The 25,033-nt window shown below is 44.0% G+C and overlaps 1 protein-coding gene across 2 annotated transcripts in view; it reads right to left on the bottom strand.

Annotated features, from left to right (window-relative positions):
- The window catches only part of mtus2a (microtubule associated tumor suppressor candidate 2a), a 49,693-nt gene that overhangs the window by 4,296 nt on the left and 20,364 nt on the right, over positions 1 to 25,033 (bottom strand). For both annotated transcript variants that reach the window (XM_030437367.1, XM_030437368.1), the window contains exons 4-9: positions 24,259 to 24,513; positions 9,985 to 10,149; positions 6,132 to 6,227; positions 2,399 to 2,586; positions 1,848 to 1,973; positions 164 to 230 (exon numbers count right to left, since the gene is read on the bottom strand). In XM_030437367.1, coding sequence (XP_030293227.1) covers positions 164 to 230; positions 1,848 to 1,973; positions 2,399 to 2,586; positions 6,132 to 6,227; positions 9,985 to 10,149; positions 24,259 to 24,513 — 897 coding nt within the window. The remainder of the gene's footprint in view (positions 1 to 163; positions 231 to 1,847; positions 1,974 to 2,398; positions 2,587 to 6,131; positions 6,228 to 9,984; positions 10,150 to 24,258; positions 24,514 to 25,033) is intronic.

Raw genomic sequence — 25,033 nt, 5'->3', positions numbered from 1 at the left:
ACATCTCGATATCATGCCACAGGAAGAATAAAAACAGGTGTAAACAGTAAGAGTATAACTTTAATTTAGCTGCTTTTGTTTCATGGTCGTGCTATTGTTCATGTTGGTTCACTGTCACTCCGTCATGGCTTACTGGGACCACTGACCCTCGGTTTCCACCTACCCATTTCATCTCTGATGTTTTGCATTTCCAAGGACAATTTCTTTTGGTTCTCTTCTGTAGTTTTGCTCTGAAAATTGGAAATAAACAACATTATTAGCGCAGGTTCGGTGTGCCATTTATACAGTTAATACTGGAGTATGGACATAAATGGGGGGTAAAAGTCATAAGAATGTAAAGAAATAATGTTTTTCTCATTATGATGTCTATGTGTTGTGTTGCAGTGATATCTACTGAGGTCAGCATGCTTACCAGCTAACCCAAGCCCAAAGCTTCTATACTGGTGGTGTAAACACCAACAATTCTGGTGCTTCACACTCCCAGTTTGGGAGCTAAGCGAGCTAAGTGAGTTAACTAGCTTCCCTTAGCAACAGTATTTTGTTGACCCCATATTTGTTTTGACAGTAATTTAGAGAGGTGGTCAATTCTTACATATTGTACTTTTAAATACTTGATAACTGTTTGAAACAAGACAATAATGTAAAACCATATGCTAGCTGCTCTGTGAAGCTTCAAACTAAATGCTAATGTAAGCAAGGTAACATTCTCACAATGCTAAAAAAGCAAACATGTAAATGTTTTGTAGGTGTAATGTTAAGCATACCATGTTCATCATCCTAGTTAAGCACACTAGCAGGCTAACGTTTGCTAATCAGCACACAAAGTCCAGCAATGGCCAGTGGGAATGTCTTGGCCCCGCCAGTCACTTGGTCGTTGATCAAAGTGTTGGACAAACTCTTGGGGCGATGTGCTAGCATGGCTAAAAACAGAGCTACACCAGAAGGAAAAAACAAAACCTGTTGCTATCTTTTTTTTTTTCAAATCACGATTAATGATTTCCAGAATGAATGTTTAACCTCCACTAACACTACCACAAAAGCTGTTAGCCTTGAAAAGGAACCGAAAAGATAAGACACCAGAAGACTATTATGAAGGCTTATCTGCAGTGTACACAAGGTCCTGATATGCTGATTAATCTGAAATTAACCTGCATGAGCTAAGTGGGGGAAAAAAAACTGATGTAAATACAGCTAATTGATATCATTAATAAACATTCACAACTCAAAGAGCACACGCACATGCTGAACCGTGGACGCTGTGTCTGACTGACGCCAGCAGAGGGAGCACAAAACCTCCTCAAACAGGCTGTCCATGTCTGCACTGTGAGTCAGTGACTGCAGCACTCAGACAGTGACCATGAGGAAATCAGACGGTTCCCACGACAGCATGACAGTAGTATAACAGCTACGGCACCTCAGAGGCTCCATCGCACCATCAGACACGGAGAGCCGGATAAAAACAAGCTCCGTGGCATACTGAACTCTGGAGGACCCTTCCACACAGTCGCAATCACTCTCGCTCGTTGGCTGGACCATGCTGTGAATCTCACCTCATGGTGTTTAATACTGTATGTGTTCCTGAGTTCACATGTGGGTGAGCATGTGCTCCCTACAACCCAAGCTTCGAGTAAAATGGAAAGGTTCAGTCACTGTTTTCGTGTTTGAGCGTCAGAGCGTTTTTGTCACCCATTATCTCCTGTGCGTCAGCGGTGGGGCCGTGAAGGGGGCAGACACGATGATGATAGCAGTATACAAGCGTGTATGGGCAAGTGCAGGATATATTTAACGTGGTATTGGACAATATTAGTTTTACTGAGTGTATGCATTGCATTATCCAAGTGGCCTACCTTGAGGCAGTAATGCTGAGTGGTTATAATGAAGGCTTCCAGACCCAAGGAGGTCTTCCTCAGTTCTTCTCTGAGCGTTCTCAGCTGCCTCTCCTGCTGCTCACAGCGTCCCTGCAGTCGCTGAACCTGCAGTGACGAAGAATGAAACTGAATAATAAGAATGATAATAAAAAAAAAGAATAGCACAGTGCACCGAGCGCTGCTGCAGATTTCCCAGAGGCGTAGAATTTTTTGGGGGGGATGGAGGGGTAAGGACAAGTGCATTTGTGCCCCCGAGTAGAAGCAAGAAACAAGAAGCAGAGGACTTCTATTTTGACAAACTGCTTCAGAGAGCCGGAGTGCATTTTATTCCACTTTTTTTTTTTTAAGATTGCCTGTCGGGTGCCCTTAAATTTGTGCTTTCCTGTTACATATAAAGACATTTCGAGCATGAATTAATGCAGCGGGGAATAACAAGAATGTAGAAGACACGCAGGCAGTTATGTGTTTCACGCTCAAATGTCCGCTTGAAACAAAACCCCATGCCCTTGGATTTCTCCCAACCAGCTCACCTCGTGCCTCTGCTCTTCTTTCTCTCTTTCCTCTGCTTGCCTCTCCTTCTCTTTCTGCTGAGCCTCCTCTTTCTCCCTCTGCAGGCTCTCCTGCTGTTCCTGCTGCAGCCTCAGGGGGGCAACACGGCGAGGGGACCCCGGGGGAGCCGACCCCCGCACTGCCGCCGCGGGCCGCTGCACGGACTGGACTGCGCAAACAAACACAGACAATTACATGAAGTCAGAAGTGAGTCTACATGACTGTCTTTTTGGGAAAAACATGTGGAAATATTCAAAGATAGCGTACAATATATGATATCTCTCTTATGTCATTAATTAGTGTACTGTACTAATTCCTAAACCTAACTGGGACACATCCAACTCTAATAATGAAATTGATGAGCATTAAATCAGAGGAGATTTGACCTGACCTATCGCTAATGGCTGTGTTCACATGATAAATGATCGTGAGTTAATTGAATCTTTTCTACAGAGGAAGCCTCGGGGTGAGTCCCAGTCAGGTGCTCCTGGTGTCGGACCGCCTAATCTCGTGATGAATGTGATCCGTATCGAGAAATGATGGAGCTGCTGCATCCGCTGATATACAGACACAGCGTGCTTGTGTTTTGACTGTAAGCTAATGACAGAGGTAATTCAAAGGCCAGACAAACATGTGACAGCCGTTTCTCCCCTTAGGGGGGGCGGGGAGGACGCAACCATTAAGCTGCAGTTGACGCACATGCAGTCAGATTAACCTCTGTGTTAGTCACCTTGTCGGGAAGTGTGAACGCGTTATCGGCCTGTGGAGACGCACAGCATCGGAACACAGCGTTACTCGGATCGGCTGCGTTTCTCTTGAAACGAGCCCTCTCTGGCTAAGATGTATATACGAAATCACTGCAGCTCCACATCACCTGCCTCAACTGCATCAGTCAGGCCTGCCGAGGCATGAGGAACGGTCTCCATGGCAACGTGAGGCTGGGCTTGGGGTGCAGGGTCCCAGGTAATGAGTCAGTTAGAGGGAGGAGGGAGGAGGCGGGGGGGGGGGGGGGGGAGGATACAATAAAGGGGGATTGCTGAGGGCCACGGGTAAATGAGAGAAGAGAGCGAAGAGACAAAGAATTCAGCAAGAAGTGGGGGAGGTAGCTGGAGGTAAATGATCGGGATGGTGATGGATGTTTAAGGCCAATAAAGAGAAGGGGGGGGGGGGTTCTCTTGGCGAAAAGAGGAAGGTGTGTGTTCATGACTTCTTTATAATTTAGGCTTGGCTTGGCTTTGCAAATATCGGTGAATGTTTCAGTATCACATCTTCATCAGGGTCTTTCCCCTTAAAGGCACAATAGGATTCCCTGTCTTTAAAAATGGATAGAAGTCTTATGTAAATGATGTCTACCTTATTTTTGCAGACACACACACACACACACACACCGTTTTTTTCTGTAGGTGCTACCTGAGAGGTTAGGGAGAGTTGAGTGCATACCAAATGAGTTCTAGTGTGAAGGCAGCATGCAGATGATAGCGGAGGAGCTGATGGAGGAGGAATAATGATGCGGGCAACAATGAGAAAAAAAGGCAACGGCAGACATCGCAGGGTGCAGACGCCAGTGTGTGTGTGTGTGTGTGTATGTGTGTGTGTGTGTGTGTGTGTGTGTGTGCTACTAGGCTCTGGCTAAAGGTGGTAAGGCCCTGCTTTTCAGCAAATTTTCACGTTAATGTCTCTGGCACGCCGTCGAGAAAAGAGCTTCGAGTAGGAGCAAACACGTTGACAATATCTCTAAACCCGAGTAAACAACTGACTCGGAGTGGAGAAAAAAAAAAGTGCTCTTATTCAGCGACTGTGTGGGAGGAGACAAGGTCCAGCACAAGATGCAGCAAAGACACGGGTGAGCAGTAACAGCAGCCCTTTGGCGAGAAACAGCGAAGTGAGCGGAGAGAGAGAGAGGTGTAGCCCGAGGAAACGTGTCGGCCTCTGCGAGGAAAAAGGATGGGGAGGCCCCTGCGCAATCCTGCGAGAAAATGATTTTAACACCTACGGAGCCGAGAGAAAGAAAAATGTCCAGATGGCAGGGATCAAACTGCAACGCAGAAGAGCTCGGAGACAGTGTGCGAACGCGAGCTTGCTTCTGGGTTTGAGTGTGTTATAAAGTACAGTATATAAAGGCTATTTTTAGAAAGGGTTAGGGAAAGTGGGCTGGAGGAGGAGGTCAGTCAAACGATAGTCTCGCATCGCCAGACATACCTCTATGAGCTGAGTCAGTGCTGGAGTGTCTGGCTGCACCCATTATCATTCTGCTGCGGGGGGAAAAGGCTCTGGCTTGTTTGCATTTCTTAAAACCGAATTTTGAAAAAAGCAATAACGTGCCGTCAGTGGAAGCGGAACCTTTTCAACTTTTTAATCAAACACAGGCAGGCAGAACTCATTAATAAGGACGGCACATACGTAGGCAGGCTGCCAGGGGGTTCTGACACGACACTTTTCGAACAGCGGACATGTCATTGTGGGAAAAAAACACAGGTGTGAAACGTTAATGATGACGCTTTTCCATTCAGGTGTCAAAAGTACTGCCAGCGTGTGTTTCACCGGAGCCCCGGAGCTGCAACAGCTGAATAGGCCGCAGCCAAAATTTGATGTCATTAATGTCACCTGCGATTGTGTTTTTAGCGTGACAGGTCAAAATGTCTGCCGAGAAAAAAAAAGAAAAAGCCCTTTGTGCGAGCTTCTTCTAGCTTCGAGTGAGTGAAAACGGCCGCTGTGAAAATCGACTTCCAGGGTAAAAAGACGTCCGGAGCATTGTGCAGGATGGTTCATGCTGAGACACCTGAACACAATGGAGTCATTGTTAATGTTATTAGCAACACCTGTGCTTTTCCTACTTTGACAAGTCAAAATATGAAAAAAAAAGAAAAGGGTCTCTTGTTTTGACTTTTTGGTTCCTGTGTGTGTGAGACTTAATTTGGCCTTCACCTGTTGCCAGGATGAAATGTTGTCAGTTAGTGTTTCTGCAAAGGCTACGTACCATATTTACATTCAAGCAGAAGGTGTCATCACTTTTATGTTACATGCCTTTAAACGGCGGAGTTACAGGCAAGAAGGCTGCCATGCCCGTAACAGCAGTTCGAGACCTCATGTTCCAACATTTGTAACTGTGAAAACCCCTGGATATTTCTGACAAGGGATTGCTGCGCTTCAACAATGGTAAGCGTGACACACCCGGATATTATTGACGGGAAATTGGGACATCCCCAGCTGTGCTTGTGGCGACATAAACTGGCATTTTTAAAAGGTGCAGTATGCAAGAATTAGCCACCTGTTGAATTCAAGACAAATATCACCAGAGTAGTAGTAACTGTAGCTGCCCTTAGCTAGTTAGCTCAGTTAACTGTGCAGACTGGGATGCTCGGGGACATGGTGTCGGTGTTTACGCTGCTAGCACAGGAGCTTTGGACCAGGACAGGCTGGGTTAGCATGCTAACGTCGGTAGATATCTCTCCAACACAATACATAGACTTCATCATGACAAAACTCATATTCGTTTGATCATTTTTTCTGTTTCCTTTTTAAATTCAAATTCTCGCATATTGCCACAGCCAAGATCGGGTCTATTCCTAACCCTAACCAAGTTGTTTTTGCGCCAAAGTCTCAACATATCCATGGTCTGCAGAAACGTAGATTTCCAACATTCGTTGTCAGTAACTCCGTGTATGTACAGTATTATGCGTGTTTTAATTTGGTAACAGGGGGGAAAAGACTCACCTGGGGACTGTGGTTTGGGAGGGACCACCGCCAGCCTCTTCGGGGAGGACGGGAGAGAACGTGTGACCTCCGAACGCTGAAACTCCTTCCTGCCGACTGTCAATCAACAAGGGATACGACAACTTTAATCAGAGAAGCGCACCTTGTCATAAAAAGGCGACAAACTAAATGTAGCACTGACAAACCATGAAAGCCACCTGAAATATAACATTACGTCAGTCAGACTTCGTCGTGCACACACACACACACACACACACACACACACAGGCATCAAACGAACCATCTATCCCTGTCGACTCTCTGCTTTTTCCATCTCTTCCATTTCTGTGCTGATTCTTTTCCCCTCTCCCGACTTTTTTCTCAATCTTTCTGTTACCCTCCCGCTTTCATCTCCAGCTATCTCCCTCCCCCTGCTGCGTCGTATAACTACGTCCCACGGGAGTTTTGGGTCAAAGCGAAGCGGAACATATGTACTGCGGGAAGACGTGCCCGTCACCTCCCTGCTCTGCTCAGCTCTCCGTGACATCGCGCACCTTGCAGCCAAGACAGGCAACAATCTGGAACTCTTGTCGCAGAGGTGTGTGTGGGAGTAGAGAGGATTTGAAACAATAAAATGTGAGATGCATTACCCGGGGTGCTCGGGGGTTGGTGGTGGTGGCGATGATGATAGTGAATAGGGAAGTGGGTTTCGGGAGGTTAGCAGGGAATTTGTTGTGAAGCAGAGAGAGGAGAGGAGGAGAGGGGCCTTGAAAAGAAACTAATTAGACCTGTAATGGGAGAGAAGCCTCTGATCCTGAACAAATCCCCCAAATAACCCTGGAGAGATACTCCAGGTCTGCAGAGACCGTGCGGAGTGTGTGTTCGCCGTGCGTGTGTCGGCGCGGCTGTGCCAACATGGCTCTCAGAGTGACTCATTACTGCCGAGTGAACCCAAGACTCAAACACACACACACACACACACACACACACACACACACACACACACACACACACACTTATACTGCCACACCACTGTACTGTTACTGGTAAAACTGTATCAAACCTGTGTTTGAAGTTTTTGATTGTACAAGTCTACTCTAAACTAACATTTTCCCAAATATTCTCACCCAAAAGTTGGGTGAGAATATTTGGGAACACTTTTCGCTTGTCTCTGTGTTCAATAGTTCGCTGTGAGGTGTTTAGCCAAGCTGAACACAGAGACCGGGAGCAAAGAGAAAGTCTATCAGAAGTAAGGAAAATAAACGAATATGGCCTCCAGCAAACTATCTTGCTTAGAGTTACTGAGCTACAAAAGAAAAATGTGAATAAATAATGACATTTACAGACCTAATTGGATGTAAACAGTAAAAAACAGCTAGTTAAAGGGTATCTCCACCAATTTTACGCGTTATAGTGTGTTCACAGGTCTTGGGGAGTACTACCGCATATGTGAAAAAAGTAGTCTAAAGCCTTTTTTGTGGCTCCGGAGGAAGTTGCATCTAATCTGAGTTGCATTGTGGGTAACGTAGGCACCAAGGTCTCCTGTTCTGCGGTTTGATTATTTGTTTTCAAACCGTCCATAATGAGTCCAACGAGACATGAGCCCGATGCCGAAACAGTGGACTGCTTATCAGAACCCGGCGCCTCCATTACCCACAATTCAACTCAGCTTGAAGCAGTTTATCAGGCTACATGCAGCTTTCGTTGGAAGGCCACATAAGGCTTTATACAACTTTTAAAATGTTTTTTTATCATATGCTGTAGTACTCCTTGACACCTACAAACATTACGTGTTAATGTCTAAAACTGGTGGAGTTACCCTTTACATGCCTGAACATTCAATTTTCTGATGAACTATGTGCTTGTGGAAATCAAGGAGGTCAATCACCAAAGACAATAACCGTGATGAATTCGGAAAAGGAAATTGGGTGCTCGATTAAGAAAATCAAGAAAGTTCGTTTTCAGGTCCTTTAATAACTCAGATTTAGAGATTGTCTTCTTGTCCTGTTTAAATCCCTGTGACAAAGGACCTGTCAGTCAGTTTGAGAGCAAGTTGAAATAATAATTTCTAATCTTTGAGGCCACGTATTGTATCGTGGATTATAAAGAGCATTTTTATCGGGAAAGTAATAACACAATCGCTAAATTGCTGTGGGCTGTCTGTACTAGAGGTTTTCGTCTGAAGCTCTCAGGGGCTCAGCAGGACGGAGTTGTCTGTCCTATAAGATGTGTGTTTGTGTGTGTGTGTGGGTGTCTGACAAAATATATGAGCGCTGTATTACATACATATATTCCAAAAAATGAATATATGTATAGCACAGATAAGCACAGATAAAAAAGGAGAGCGTGTGCATGACTTGCAGGTTGACAGGGACTCCTCAGGTACTTCTCCATCAATAATTTACAGCACATTTAAAATCAGCTCAGGGCTACAGACAGACAGGGTGAGAGATTTTTCTCGTAGCCACTACTCTGTCTGCATACACAGACCGGGGGCTGGGAAAAAAAAAAAAAAAAAAAAAAATGTAGGCAACAATACAACATCACTGTTGACACTGTTTTTCTGTCTGAAACGCGCCTCATCCTGACGTTTGTTTTCAAGATAGCTGGCTCACGCTACGGCGAAGATGTCAGAGTTCTGTGTCTTTTATTCAATCAGCCCCCCCCCATAAAAGTTTACAGACATGCGTTAAGTGCGAGCGAGGGAAGTGTGATACTACGTCGCTCATGGTGTTAGTTCCGACGTGTGAAAAATACAACCGTGTGTGAAAAGCATCGCTGCCTGTGGGCTTCCTTCGCCCGCTCATCAAACCGTATTGGCGTCATCAACCGGGACAGGTGACAAGTTCTTCAACATTTATGAGGCGGAGGTAACGTAGTGTGTGGTGTTTGTGTTTTATGATACTTTGAAAGGCTTTTTGTGTTTTTAACAGTTTATAGCAAATGAAAAAAAAAACAAAATGCAGGAACGACCCCTTACAGGCAGTTCCACCCTTTCGATATCTGGTAAAAAACCCAGCTCTGTGGGTGGTTTTTGCAAATTAAGTGAAGTGTTGAGGGGTTGCGTTAGAGGCTTCCAGCGTGTCCCAAAATGGCTTTCAACAACCCGTGAGAGCAGGAGCTTGTGCTTAGTAAGTTGCTACGACTGTATATGGAGCCAGAAAAAGCCATAGAGAACACTGCATTCTTTACTTCTACCATTGATTTCCTGCCATGTGCTATATATTAAACATTTGTACTGTGTATATGACTTAAGTACTACTTTCAATTTAAAAGAACTGAATCTAAAATCTGTTGTTTACCCCTGTTTACCCCGGTTTAGGCAGCAAAACTACTTGGTTAGGTTGAGGAAAAGATGACGTTACATGATGCGATGCATGTTACGTTGATGTCTGTTAAATCATGGTCTTGACTTAAACAAAAGTCAATGTTGTCTTTGGCTTCTGCGTGACCTTTCTCGCTCTTTTTTTTACCACATTGGCTGATCTATTTTATGCATGGAATTTGGACAAATCTGTTTTTCCACAAAACGTGATGAGGATTGGAAGGGTTGGTGTGTCACTTGCATGCAAAATGGGCTTTTTAACAGCACTGTACATACAGTATGCCATACTGTACACCATGTGTCGGTTATTAAATTGTTAGCCAGCACGTGACGATGGGAAAACGATCTGTTGCAGGTGGAACACCGCATCTCTCTCTCTCTCTCTCTCTCTCTCTCTCTCTCTCACACATGCAGCTCAGATTGCATTGTATACATTATGTGGCTGAGTGCGCTCCCTGTTCCCCTTCTTAAAAATATGCCGCAGCACAAGCTGGAAGACACATTTTCAATGATTTCTGTAGTCCGATGAAAAATCCAGCTCGGACAGACCTCCAGGAGAGCTTCTCGGCTGGGGAGGCAGGTAGCGCCGGGGCAGGGCGGGGGTCGAGGGCGGCTGGAGGCTGTTGCTGCGACACGGCACCCCTCTCTGGTGATCCGTGGACGGGGGGCCCGTGGTCACTCTGTGAAGAGGAGGCTCCTCGCTCACACTCAGACCTGGAATACACAGAATTAGATTTTTTTAAACGTTTTTAAATCCATTGCAGTAAGGCTATATCTTCAAAGTCCCCTCTCCTGATTTGCTAAAGCCTATCTCAATTGCTCTTTCTCTTCCTCCTTTTTTTTAAGCACATATTGCTTTTTCTACAGTCTGATAGGGTTGTTACATCCTAATTTAGGTTCACTGGACTGAGAAATGGTTTGTAACCTCTGGGTCTCGCTGCTGGTTCTCTCAATCAGCTGGACACTTATCCTGCACACACACAAACACACACCCACACACTGTGACACACAATGTTCACACAGGGACACTTCTCCACATGAGCGCATTCATATGCAGGAAAATACAATGCACACTCACACAGAAGCACACTGATCATCGCTCATCCTGGGCCTACGCCGCAGCTATAATCTATCAAAACGGCCACTGGATAGTTTACACACTGGCGGGGCTCACACTATCACACACACACACACACACACACACACCCACACACACACAAACACACATTGCGTACATCCTGCTCATCTCCTCATCCCCACGATCGATAATGACGCCACAGATTGCCCGCACTTTCGTGTGACAAGCGGGGGATAAACAAATCTAATGTAAAGCCTCCCATAAGATGCCGTGAGGCGGTGATTAAGCCACGTCGCAGGACTCTCCCAAATCTTCCCCGCATCCTCGGGGATCAGTGCATGTTGGAAAATGTGGTGAAAGAATGTTTAAAAAAAAAGAAAAGAAAAAAAAACAGCTGCCGAAGAGTTTGATTTGGCCCGTGTGGTCTCATGTTAGAGCCAAGTCTCTCCGGCACTCAGGCTTAGAATAGTACACTGCAGGGAGCCTCATCTGTTCAGAGGAGCTGCTTTGGTGTGAATTGTTTCAGTGACCAAAGTATTCCACCTCCCCTTTTTCTTTTCTTTATACGTAAAAGAAAAAAAAAACAGCACACCCTTGACAGCGCTCTGTATGCTTGACAGAGAATGTTTGACAAAGGAAAAAGGAAAGAAATATGTCAAGACAAGAAAGGTAAATGTACCCTACAGTATAATGCAGCCATGCATGTTGCACCGGTGCGTGTATTGTTTGAAATCCAATATTTACGGATAATTTAGCTCTAAAAATGCAGACCAGATTTATTGCACACAACACACAAATACATATGCAAGGGTATATTGTAAACCCGGAGACTAGGTATGTGTATGTGTGTTTGTTTCAATATCTTCTTCTCATTCACAAATCCAAGTGTGAGGTTCGCCCTTTTGCCCAAGGACACTTTAACATGTGGGCAGGGGGTGGTGGCAGGTATCAAACCGTCAGCCCTGTGATTAGTGGAACGACTCGCTCTGTCTCCCGAGACCCAGGAGGGCTTCGATGATGGTAATTTTTGAAAAATGAAAATGCGCCTGAAGCAATTGGCGATGGGAATTATATGTTTGTGGAAAGATGAGACGCGAGCAGAGCAGGACAGTGGTTAGAGGTCACGTAACTGACAGCAAAAGAGAGGTGTGCGTTATAACGACAGCCACACTGCGACGACGACGAGGCTGTGATTATAGTGTTGGCAAATGTGCCCGGTCAGTAGTGAGCAGCTACAGTAGAAAAAAAAGGTGCCAATATATTTTATATAATGTGTAGTGTTTTTTTGAAAAACAACCATGGGTTAAAGGTCATATTGACAACATTCTATGTAGACACATTTTTTTTTTTTTAAGACTATACAACTACAGTGCTTAACATTATGACTGTGAATCAACAATTCTCAAATATTTGTCGGGTCAGAAATGATTGTTTTGTTTTGTCTGGGTGGTTCGAGCTTATAACAAGGTTTGTCAGCCAACAGTGTTAAGTCGTTGGTATCTGTGTTCCGGCAGCCATCGACAGTCTTGGTAGTTGCCAGTTTGTGGAAACAGGCATTAAAAATGGCTGAGTTTAACAGCATACACACAGCATACTGTACCTCCCTAATGTTAGCTAGCGTTAGCAACAAAAAGGCTGATGTTAGCCACGTTAACGTTTGCCAGCTAATATTAGCAGCCCTAACGTTAGCAAGCTGGCATTAGCTACATCAGCTAGTGCAACAAACCACTTGCAACTTGAGGGGTGGTTTGATCATCAGCGGTGTTGTAACGTGAATGCAACGGCGCCTTTAGAGGGACACGCAATCAGTTTTAGCTTCAGATACTCTTCTGTGTAAACACAAATTGAAATGATTACATTAAAGTGAAAAAAAGAAGAAAATAACAGCTATATATGTTGGACATATATGCAGATGCCTTTTCTATGATTATCTCAGTGCTGTGATGTGCTGCTCACGTTGCTACATCACCATACGCTAGTGATGCTACACTGCTACAGTGCTTAACTTGTCGTCCAGTCGCTATTCCAGGAGTTGATTAGCGAGGCTGTTTACAGTTCTCCCTCCTCATTAACCGGTCGAGGGCCTGGGCAGTGAATCCAGGCCGGATGATCTTGGAATCTCTGCTCTCCAATTACTAGCTGTCAACATCCTCTATGTGAGGACGACTTCCACAGCGTGATAATGATAAGAACTGCGCTTGTAAGCAACAAATAATATGATTCTTAAGATGAGAGGATATCCATCAGAATTTATCTCAAATGCTTTGACTGGCACTCAAACATTTCCGGGTGGACACAGATGGACGGGCTAGTTGATATGAACAGGAGCGCGCTCATTAGTCATAGGTCAACTATGTACGAACAAATTCCCGAAGCACAGAGCGGAGACGGGGGGAGTAAATGATGGCGTTGGGCAGTCAGAGAGACAAGACCGAGGGAACGCTGTGAATGATGAAAAGGGGAAGTGCAATTCGGAGCGGCTTCAGAGAAAAGGGAGAAAAAAGGGATGAATTTCATTAACGGTAAAAGCTAGCTGATATGCATCACTGATTGGCAAAGTGCCAGCCGATGATGGATAACAGAGCGCGAGGAGGATCGGAGGGAGAGGGAAGGGAGAGGGCGGCTGCGTGGCATCAAGATGAAGCAAACAATAGAGGAATAAAGGGACGGTTGCAACGGAGCCAGTGGCGAGCTTAGCGTATTACAATGATGGATGAAACATAGCAACGATATTAAAAAGGGACTGTGAGCAAGTATAAACAGCTGAGAACAAAAGACAGCAGGTTTATTTCCACCTCAGTGGGAGGCCATTTTATTGGAGCAGCTTGCACCTCATAGCAAAACTAATGCCAGTAGAATAACGCTGATTCTCATTTCTCAAGCAGTCCTATGCACTCAGAGGTTTCCTTTGATGCATTGGTTCGATGCAGCCGCGCGTCACCTGCACGAGTGCCAGGCCTAATTCGATTGTGAAACTTACACCTCGGAGGTGTTTTGCTCCTCTCTGCAGCGTAAACACTTCTGGCGCTTGTCAGCTAAATCAGCACATTCGCATCCAGCGAACGACACTGCCCCGCTGTCCTCGAGGATTTCATCATGGTGTAGTCTTGTCCAAGTTGATTACAGCGCACACCCAGGTGCATGCCAAAGAAAATAGCTCTGATTCTTCAGAAAACACACAGCCTCTGGGAGATACACGAACGCTTCAAAATGTATTGTGTGCGAGAAAAAAAACCACAACACCCCAGCAGCATCTAGTAGGAACAAACTCATTTGGGTAGTTTAGAGGATGAGCTAGATGGTTAGATGATAGATGGAGGAGGGGGATTTAGTAACCTTGTTGTTCCTAACTGATTTATCGATTGTTTTTTCGAAGCATTTTTATGTGTCATACAGAAGTGGAAGAACTACACAGATACTTTCCCTGAAGCAAAAGGTTTCACACTGAAAAAAATACTCCATTATGTAAACTACGACCATTGCCGATGAGAATCTACGTACGAGAAAACGTTCACGGACGAGGTAACGTTTCAAAGTGTCATTTGTGCTATGTTTTTTTTTTGCTATGCTAAAAATCGAGCTAATACAAAAGGCAGTCAACAAATTGCAACAAAAAGAGAAGGGGCAGGCACCAGCAAATAAGTGAACAAAAGAAGTTGCCTGCAAAAAATAAATAAATAAAACAAATAAAGTACAAACCAGTGAAGCACCAGAGGCACAGGACTCAAGGAAATGTACACCAAGTTTGCATTGATGTATATTCAAACTGAGGCGTGAACAGATGAAATGATCTAATCCCCGACGGTGTAATTGACAATTCTTTAAAGGACAGACAGCTCATCTACACTTAGTTTAGGAGATTTTTTGAAAGTCTAACTTGAACGCTGGCTGTTTGATTAGATTTAATGCTGTTCCGGACAGACGTCAGCTTCACTCATCACATCACGTTCAACACAGAAGACATTGTGTGAAATTAACCTTGAAGACTGTATTCATCAGAGCCCATGATAGGCCCTGTTCATTAATCGTTTTGCTTCCTGTCGGACTGTTTGAAGCCAGTTTAAAACGTCTGTCACTCTTCATCCATCAGTCTTAAAGGACAGGACACATTGTTCCCTCTCGGTGTATGCAACAAAAATCCTCTGGCATCATTATGCCTCACACTGTTTCAGGGGAAATAACAGTTTTGGAGTAAAAGGTTTTTTTAGTGTTTTAAACAAAACAATACCACGACCTAAAAAAAAAAACTTCCGTACAGCAGTATGTGCTGCAAACAATTAATTCCTCCCTGCAACAATAGGGTCCGCAAATGCAGAGCACACAACGGTGCACCTGCAGCGATGTGTGTGAACGCCAAGGTTAAAACTGCATGCATAAAACACAAAGTAATGGCCCTGCAGAGACTGGACCCGGTCTCCAGCAGACTGAGAGATAGATCAGATGATAACAATGGAGCTGACAGCAGCATCCACCGGCCTCTTGTCCTCTGTCAGGACCCAGATGTCAGGAGATTAAAGGTTTGGTCCGACCAGAAGGACATAAAGTGAAGCATTTCGCATCTTACGGTCAACGGGAGAGCGATAGTCCTCCCCGGTAGAGCAACATCGACTGAAACTGGTCGAATGCTGTAAGTAACTTGAATGAATCACAGACTCTCTCTGTTATTTTAGGACTCGTAGTGTAATCTTGCCTGGAGACAAAAAGATCCGGTAGAGCTGCCCACAGTCTGCCGGGTACAATAGTACAGTATCCCTAACAAGGCCAGGCTTATTGGACAAGAGCGACAGTTACGGAGGGATTAAACCAGATCAGAAGAAGAAAGAGGAGAGTGCAGTTAGTTGAAGTTCTCGTACCGAATGAGAGGGCGGCAGAAGGACTCATGCAAGGAAGTGACCGGCCTGGGTTCAAACTCCAGCGACAGCCAGAATCATTCCTGCTCAAGTGTCCCTGAAAAAGGGGCCAGCTTGACACACAGTATAGGCGACACGGAGCCAGCTCGTTGCTGTGCCTCTCAATCAGTTTGTGCAGTCCCGTTTCTCTGGTGCTGTTTCACAATTGCCTGCCAGGATTTCTGTAGAATATCGATGAATAAAATCTCTCTTCCCGTGCACACTAGAGCGGAAACAGAGATTTTTCACACAAGCACGACCCTCAAGAACCGCGCGAAGGTCACCGTAGTAAATTCAGCGGAGTGCAGAATCACCAAGGGTTTTGGCTTAACATTAAGGAACGCTAAGGAAACTGAGCCAACCGATATTTAGAAAGACGTATAAACAAAACATTTACAGAAATCTTCACAAGCTTGTATTAATGTTTTTTAAGGCCACAGGCTGATAGTATTTGCTATCCACATGAGCGTTACACACACTTTGCATTGGTACTTCTGCACAAACACTCATTTCCCGTAGGCGGTGCAGGTGTTAAAGCATGTTTACATCAATAAACGTCTTTCCAGACACACAATACTCTGGCTCAAGAGGTAAGTTTAAGTTTTTGCAATACAAGCTGGTACCATTGGTTGCTTAGCAGCTAAAGCATGGATGGAACCAGGAAAGAGCATGAAACAAATCAACCAGGTCAAGGTGACAGAAGTAACGGACCTTTGTCATCACATCGGATGCAGTTTGGTTACATTTAGTCACTAAAACTAAATGTTCGGATCTACAAAATCATCATTGGTATGTGGTCAAGTGAGAACATTAGCTTCAGTATGATTGCAAACCCTAATGTACGTAAGTATGTTGAATAGTTCAAAAAAAGTCTGCGATTATTTTTGGTTTCACATGGGACACAAACAGCGATCTCCTGGGTTAAAGCCTGGGTCCTTTGACCCGCCGATCCACCTCATCCCATCCATATGCGCTTTTTATGCTACATCATCTGACTTCCTCCTTTGCTCCTATTCTACCCAACAATAACCGTAAATATGGGCCATAATTAGCAGCCTACACCGCCCACTGTTGGGTTTTTTTTGTTTTTCTTTGGTAAGGAGGCTGTTCAATCATGCCATGTCTTGACACGAATGGTTCAGTTAAATCCTCATCTTGCACCATGCTATCCGAAAAACCACTGGACCATTACCAGAGAGGTAATATAAAAGCTACATTTTCAGAGGATGAAAACTTTTTCGGGGGAAGCAGCTAGGGTGAAAAGCCTGTACTGTACACGCCGTGGAACAAAAAGTAATCAGTTGGCGATGTAGACAGAAGTGAGGGTTGCTCAGAAAAGGGACTGGCGAGCGAGCAGAATCATAGATTATATTTCTTAGCCATTGAAGGCTTTTAACCCCATACTAATACTTACATACACCACAACTCTTACTATATAATCATCATCCGGTGGCTCTGGGTAAATTGAAGAGCAACACCTTTATCTGATTTGATCTTGTTTTCACTTTCCCTTCGTCTTTGTCACCCTAGTGCATCAGTTGAGCTCATAAACAGTGATTAACATCGGAGCTGGATAAAATACGCTGGGACTCTATCAGTTAATGAACAGGCCCATTGAGCCCATCCTGACGCCGCCGCTCCAGTAAGCCTCTGCCTGCCATGTTGGTTTTCCTCTCCTCAGTCCGCAGAATGGCAGCTATATCTAATTGGCCCATCTAATTTGCTGCTCTACCAGTGTGTGTTTGTGTGAATATCCGTGTGCGCACATGCACCATAGAAACCATCTGTTCACAGTGAGCTAGCATGAGTCACAGAGCAGATCTGAGCCATGGCATCTGGGGGTATGGCATCCGCTCTCCTCCCTGCGCCAATCTCTCCACGCTCTTTCCGCTCTTTTTCTTCTTCCCTTTTCACATTCTCCCTTTCCCCCACTGCTCATGTCGACTCATTGAATTTCACCTTCTTTATATCATCGCATCTCCCTTCGGCTCATCGTCTCCCGTCAGCTGCCGGCTCGGGCTCGCCCCCCCCCCCCCCCTTTCGTTTATTCGATTTTCCACTCTTATTTCATTAAAGAGAAGACGGATAGAGGTGAGAGTCCTCTAATAACACAAAGTTTGTTTTGGCGATTGAATTTCCATTGCAGAGTCAGCGCTGGCTCAAATGCACAGGCTTCATCAGCCCCCCCCCCCCCCCCTTTGCTAGATCCCTTATCGGCTGTGTAATGGAGTCTGTCAATCACAGTGGAATTAGCAACGCGTCCCCCTCGGTTTCTTACATGCACAGATCCTCTCTTTTCTGATGCACACGCACGCACACATGCATCCCTGAAACACCTTAGGGGGATGTCAGCAACTGGGCTAAAGTGAGGATTGGGTTAATGGCTAATCGATGTCATATAGAGTAACCTATAGCCCCTCCGATTGCTAGACAAACACACACATACACCCGTGCATACTTATAGCAAACAGGCGCTAAAAATCAATCAAGGCCATAACAATTTAGCTCACTTTCACCTCGGTAACCAGAGTGCGATCTTGTGTGTTTCCATCATAGGTATCCTGTATCCGCGATTTGTTTCACTTCAAGTGATCTACAGTAGATCTGGAGGCGATTCATTTTTTTTTTTTTTACTTCAAATATATCAAAGGTGTCAGTACTATTGACTTTGTATAATATGGACTAAGCTTCCGGGTTTGAAAAGTGATAGAAAGAAAGAAAGAAAGCAAAGAAAGTGAATTTGTATTCTTTCTAATATCCAGCAGGAGGCAACTCCACTGGTTTCAAAAAAGAGGTCTAATTTTATGTAAGCTTATGAGAAACTGAATCCACTTCCCCCTTGATTTATTACCTCAGTAAACAGTTTTCTAATCACTTTTATGGTCCTGATTGCTAGATTCAAGTCTTCTTCAATACAACATCATGTTCATTTTGTAAATTATAGTCCCGCTTAAGGGTATTGCTCTATACTAATGTTGTCGATACATGGATTGGGGTGCAGGCAGAAATCTTGAAAGGACGTTGATTTCTCCAAAAAGGCAAAACAAACAAACAAAAAAACATTTTGTGTGTCTAATCTGGATGATCCAACAATCACACATCGTGATTATGTACTGATGACTGGGCAAATCGAAGCATGTTGTCCTAGGACACACAATTTGTCATGCACACTTGCGTATGTACACACACGCACAGATTGATCAGAGCAGACTGACAAGCTACGACAGTTGGGGAGTTTAAACTCTGGGCATACTTCCCCTAACCCACTTTACTCAAGCGCTGCAATTCTCTCCACCCTATCGCTCTATTCCTTAATGATTTCTTCTATCCGTATCATCCAGGGCCCCTAATGGAGTCCACTTCGCTTGCTGATCAATGGGGAAAACGAACAACTGAGCCTGGGCTTTCTTCTCCGCAGTGCAGGAGGAGGTACCAGGTTGCCGCGGCTCCCCCAACATCCTTGACGGAAAGACGTGTGAGAACTCATCCGTCAATCTGTCTGTTTCTTTGATCTGAGCCGGAGCGCAGCGAGAGGGGGCAAAGATCCCCAGGGTGGTGGAGGAAAAACCGGGTATCGCAAACAAGCATCGCACACACAGCTCCCGACGCTGACCTGTTTGTGAACGCATTTTACAAATACATGTAGGTTAAAGCCTCTGGAATTAACTGAAGAATGTTTACCGGCTCTCACGAGTGCTACTTAACTTTTCTGTTCCCCGTCGGTGTTTCACCGTCTTGCTGCAAATAACAACATTGTCATCCACAAATGGGCTTGTGCAGTCAGTCAGAAATGCACTGCAATATCTTACAGGGGGCCTGGGGCTACCTAAGGATTTCAAAATGCAATTTGTTTGGGATAAATTGATGATATCTAAAATTCAAATCAGGTAAATGTCACTGCGGTTATTTCAGCTTTTCTGAATTGGCTCTAGGACAAAAACAACAACAACAAAATAAGTTAATTTTATATAATACAGTCCACAAACTTTAAGGTTTGAGTGTTAAAGCTCTGACCAAGTGTAAACCCACCATCACATCACTGATTTTTTTTTGGAATACTGTTTTAATGCCTCAAATTTGGCACTATAGCCGTCGTCGTCTCGGTCACTTTGGAGCCAAAAGTGAGGGTGAATCTAAATCATACCCCATCTTCTCATCTCATTTACCCTTAATGAGATAATCCCAGTCAAAAATGGACATTATGCTGTTTTTAATAACAATGGAAACTAGTGACCGAGACCATAAAATGGTTTTGACTGCATGTGCTGATGTAATAAATCAAGTGAAGAAGTAGGGTCATTTTCTCATAAGCTTACATGCAATCAGAGGTCTTTTTGGAACCATCAGAGTGGTACATAAATATCTATCTTTTTTTATGCCTTCCTACCTGCCTTAGTGTCTGGTGTTCTCTTTTTTATTAAGGTTCAAAACAAACAAGAACAAAAAAAGTTTAGTTTTAAAGCATTGCAAAAACACAAATAACTTTCAAAGTTTCCCCAATTTCCCAAAGAAAGGTTCAGGAAAAGGCCATCGGATAATACACTTGTCGAAGCTCAACAAGTGCTCTCTCACTTGGAAAGAAGGGAGAGACAGAGGGAGAGAGAGAAAGAGAGAGTGGTATCTACAGTCAAGCCCACTTTGGTTCTGGAAGGCTCAAATAGAGTGGGGAGTTCAAATGCCTCCCAGCTAAAGGTCACAAGCACCACACTGAGTCAAAAGAGGAAGTAAATGTTCTCGCTCGCCCTCCCATCCTCCTTCCTCTCATCTTCTCTCTCTCTCTCACACACACACACACACACACACACACACACACACACACACACACACACACACACTCACAGGACTGAACATCAAAGGGCCCATAATCTCCTGCCTCTCATGTCTATCACCCGTTATTCCATTTTGGTCTCACTGAGCTCTGAGCAGCAGCGGCGGGAACAGGAACATTCTGCTACAGGCGCTACTTTCAAAAAACTTCTAGCTTTCTCTCGCTGTGCTGGCAGGTGTTTCTGTGCCTGGTGAGTGCGTATGAGTGTGTATGTGTGTGTCTGTTTGTGTGGTTGACAGGTAATATAAAATGGCCTACAGTGAATGAGGGGTGATAGATTACCAAAAAATATTTTTCCACATTAAAATTGGCAGGTGGCTTAAATGCCAGAGGTCGCTGTTCTATTTTATTTTCATCTTTGTGGATGCACTTGTTACAGTAAAGAGTCAGATTCAGTTTGATGTATTTTCATGGGATGAACTCTGAAGTCTTTGGCGTGGCGGAAAATTTTTCTCTCGCCTGAATCTCATCAGATTGATTCATGCTGGTGTTATTAGCAGGGTGAATTATTCGGAAAACTACGATACAAATGAAGCTATTATTTGGAGGAAAACGAAGGGTAAATGTAATAATGTTGATTATGTTGGATCCAAGTGCTATGGAAACTGTGTTTTGCACACACTTTTGAGTTGACAGATTGACTTTAGATGCTGAAGGGAATTTACACTGTGAGCAATTAATAGCATATAACAATAAAAGAGACAGACGAAGAGAAGTGTTGCATCTCGCTAAGACTGCGGCTGACAAATACTTTCATGATGGACTCATCCACTGATTATTCTGCTGATTATTATTATTCATTTTGTCAACAATGGAGACATGACAGCAGATATAAATGATGCCAGGCTGCCAGCCTGACTTCATTTTCCGCTAGAAAGGATGTGCCCTGTGCCAGACATCATTGCATGTTGAAAGCTAGGTCTATAGGAAACCGAGCTGATGATGTCATTATTCTACAGCCATTACACTGTGCAATCAACACTTGTCTTTTCCCAGTTTAATTAAGTGATTAATTATTCAGTAAAAAGCTCCAGGTGACGTCTCTGTATGGATTGTTTTGACGGACCATTAGCCCAAAACACCAAAATATTCATCTCAATCGAAGAAGACTAACAAAACCTACAATATCCACATGTAAACAGCAACAAGAAACCTTTTTTTTGTTGATACTGGCAGCCCTTGTGGACAAAGGAAGTACGAGCAGCACCGCCTCCTGTTGTAAAGATCTTGATCTGGCTAGCGTGAGATAAAATCATTGTTTTTAAAGGGGACATGTGTGTTTTATACAGGTCCTTGTGCACGACAAAAGAGCTTGAAACTTAAAAAGGTCAAAGTCCGCACCAACTGAAGCTCCTCTCTCCCACAGAGGCAACACAGCTCCTGAAGCGTCTCGTCACCAAACTCAACACTGACTCACACGCTTGCTTAACTTTTGCCGAACATTTGGAACGAGATAAGTGATTTAGCGCAGCCGATCTGTTTTTGTTGGCCGGCGCTGGCTCAGGCATGTGTGAGCTGACCAATCAGAGCAAACTGGGTATTCAGGAGGGGGGCCTTGAATAGACATGAGCCAGCGTCTCAGAAAGAGGAGGGATACAGTTCTGCTGCATGAGGAAACTGATGTGAGATGTAAACCTATTCTAGAAGTGACCCAAAATGAAAATAAGCATAAAATTTTATTTTGTGACTATGTACTGTGTGTCGATGCTGACTTTATAATGCCACCAGTTAGTTTGAATTTTATGCCTTATCCAACCCGTATAAGTTACACTCCAATCCAGTGACAGACACTAAGAATAACTACAATAACTATATAGAAATGGCCAGTCCTCTCTCTCATGGCCTCATTTACTTATGTAGGCCATCTCGAGGCTGACTGTTTAATAACCTGCTTCCTTGTAGTATGATTTAAGAAGCTGGGATTATTAAATGTTTGGAATTTTTTTATATATATATAAAAAAAACATTTAACTGATGATCAAAATAGCTGATTATTATGTTGTTCATCGATAAATCGACTAATCACTTCAGCTCTATTGCACAAACACACACACACACACGACAACATCATTTGTTAATACTCACAATGCAATTAGAGCACTGCTCACTGATTAAAGCCTTTCCCCTCATCGCGTTTTTACCCAAACATGGAGAAATTAAGAAAGATACATCACCGAAACAGATACGGACAAGCTTTTCAAAAATGAATTTGTCTTTCTTTCACTTTCACAAAAAAAAAAAAATAATCTTGTTCTCCCCCGGAGCCCCAAAGGGAGTCCTCTTTTTCCCCTACTCAACATCAGATAAAAAAAATGCGCCACCCTCACATCGATGCACAGTCTGTATTCAGTTTCAACCAATGAGAGAGAGAGAGAGAGAGAGAGAGAGAGAGAGAGAGAGAGAGAGAGATGAAACAAGCCTGAACGCAAAAAGGAGGGGGGGGGGGGGGGGGGGAGAACGAGGGTAAGGAGTGATGACATAACAGGGGGCCTGGCATGCATGAGAGTGGAGGTGCTTACGTCAACTGTAACTGGGAGAGGAAAGAAAAAGCATTCCTTATGTAGGTCACATTAAAAACACATGCAAGCCGCTGCAAATTCAGCCAACTAACCGACCAGCCTGCAGAGCAGCTCTGAAACCACAGCTGTGAGTAAACCTCCCGTTCTCAGTGACTGTGAGAATTAAAAGTAAAGCACCCTGCACTGTTACTTCTGCTAACCTTGGAAATAATAAGAGCCTATCGAACTGCTGATGAGTCTGAGGAATGGCTCTCACGGCCCTGTTTTCTTTACATACATTCAAGACAAAACAAGCCGCGTTCAGTATGTGAAACAATCACTTATCACTCTCGCACCAAATTTAAGAAATTCATACTACATTTTCTACTTTTCTGAAGTTACATTTAAGGCACATGTACATAATATCACATCAACGTTGCACTGGGTCGCCACACTTTACTCATGAATCTTAAAGATCCCCTCCAGCATTCTTTTAAGATGCATATTAAATGCTCTCCTCCGAATAACTGCCTGTCAGATTCGCTGTTTCCACACAAAATCACGTTAAATTATCTTAAATTACCTAATCCTTAAAACAACATCTACTCCTTCGCTCCACTTTAAAATTCAAGAATCTGTGAATAGCTAATTTTTTTTTTTTTTTTTCGTTTTCAAAGTTCAACTATCAGACACAAGATATTTCCCATTTCATTTAAAGCTCATTTATGAACACTAAAGGCTTCAAGTTTTCACGTCACACTAGGACCAGAGTTGGCTTTCAAACTACACCTTGAAATTCGACAGAGTGACTTCACTTTAAAAAAAAAAAAGACTAGGAAGTTGATTAGCTACTGAATGGACTAATACTTTTAACTTGTTTAAAAGTTTAAGCTCATACAGCTTAAATTTCACAGTCTACTTTACTAGGTCATTCTGAGGTAAATAGTGTCCCGCCACTTAAAATCCGATTTTTAGTGTGCACAGAGAAAGTTCAATTCTCAGGGAATTTATGTAATAACATCCTTCGAGAGTGAAACTCTGCACGTACATCATTCTACTCAGCAAAACATTCAGCCGTAGGAATATGAGGAAAAACAACATTTTTGAGTGAAGGGGGACTTAAGGAGTCACCCTAGAGCAAAAATGTGCAAAAATATGCTTTTCAAAATTGCTGCAGCGCAACAGTTGTCGTTGACCTGGAGCTGGTTCATGGAAATACAGAGTGAAGATTAAACTGTAGGCGGGGTGGAGCTCGGGAAAAAAGAAAACAAACTGGAACATAATGAATGTGGGAGGGGGCTATTTATGCAAACTATATTCATGAGGGGGATACGGCAATAAAGACGGCCCGGTGATGGTAATGGTGTGCTCATGATGAAGCGATAAACTGGCTGTTTGTGAAAGCACCATTGGGATTAACAAATAGATACTAACACATTGTAAACAAAACAAAACAAAACAAAAAAAGACAAGACACAAATCAAATCTCACAAAATGGTAGCACAGCAGATCTGCAACGAGCGGACTCACGGTGGGCGGTCCTGCAGGGGTCACTCTGCGTGCTGTCGGCGGAGTGGGCCGAGGAGACGGAGGACACGCTGGAGCTCCTGACGAAGCCGAAGGCTGCGAGGCGGCCCGCGGGGAGGCGGCTGGAGCTGAAGCCGGGTGGACGCAGACCAGACTGGCTCGCCTTGGGGAGCATAGAGCGGGAGGCTGCAGCCTGGGGCTGAGTTGCTGCTGCTGCTTGAGGAAGAGGAGCAGGAATGTGGTGGGTGAAGACCTCATCTGTTAGAAGAAGAAAACAAAATGAAGAAATTGTGCTTTTTTTGATGTCGTATTAGACTTCAGAAAGCAATTCAGAAAGGTAGACTGTTAAAGGGACACTTCACCCCAAAATAAAAACATACATCTTTCAGTGCTTTTTTTCAATGCTAGATGGCACTCATCTCATGGTGCTCGAGCAGGGTTTGGTTCTGTAGAAACTAAATAGCTCCTGCATGAAACCACTCCCAACATGGTCTGTGGATTATCTTCAGTAACTGGGTCGCGATTTCTGGAAAGAGGCATTTCTGTTGAGTTTATCGAATATCACTTCTTGGTGCTTTGTGCGCCAAAATCTGAGTGCCATCTAAGTTTCACTACACTCAAGAGAAGATGGACATATTTCCAAAACTCGGCAACTCACAGCAAAGCAATCTGGATGGAAAAATATCACTTGGGGTTGAGCTGTCCCTTTAAAATCTACATGGAGTGTCCTTAGCTAAACTGATATTATCCATACGGGAGAATATAGGCAGCAGCCAGA

This window comes from Sparus aurata, chromosome 13 (assembly GCF_900880675.1).
Source record: "Sparus aurata chromosome 13, fSpaAur1.1, whole genome shotgun sequence".
NCBI classification, from domain to species: domain Eukaryota; kingdom Metazoa; phylum Chordata; class Actinopteri; order Spariformes; family Sparidae; genus Sparus; species Sparus aurata.
The sequence above is the reverse complement of the archived record's forward strand: the minus strand, read 5'-3'. Positions and strand labels throughout refer to the sequence as shown.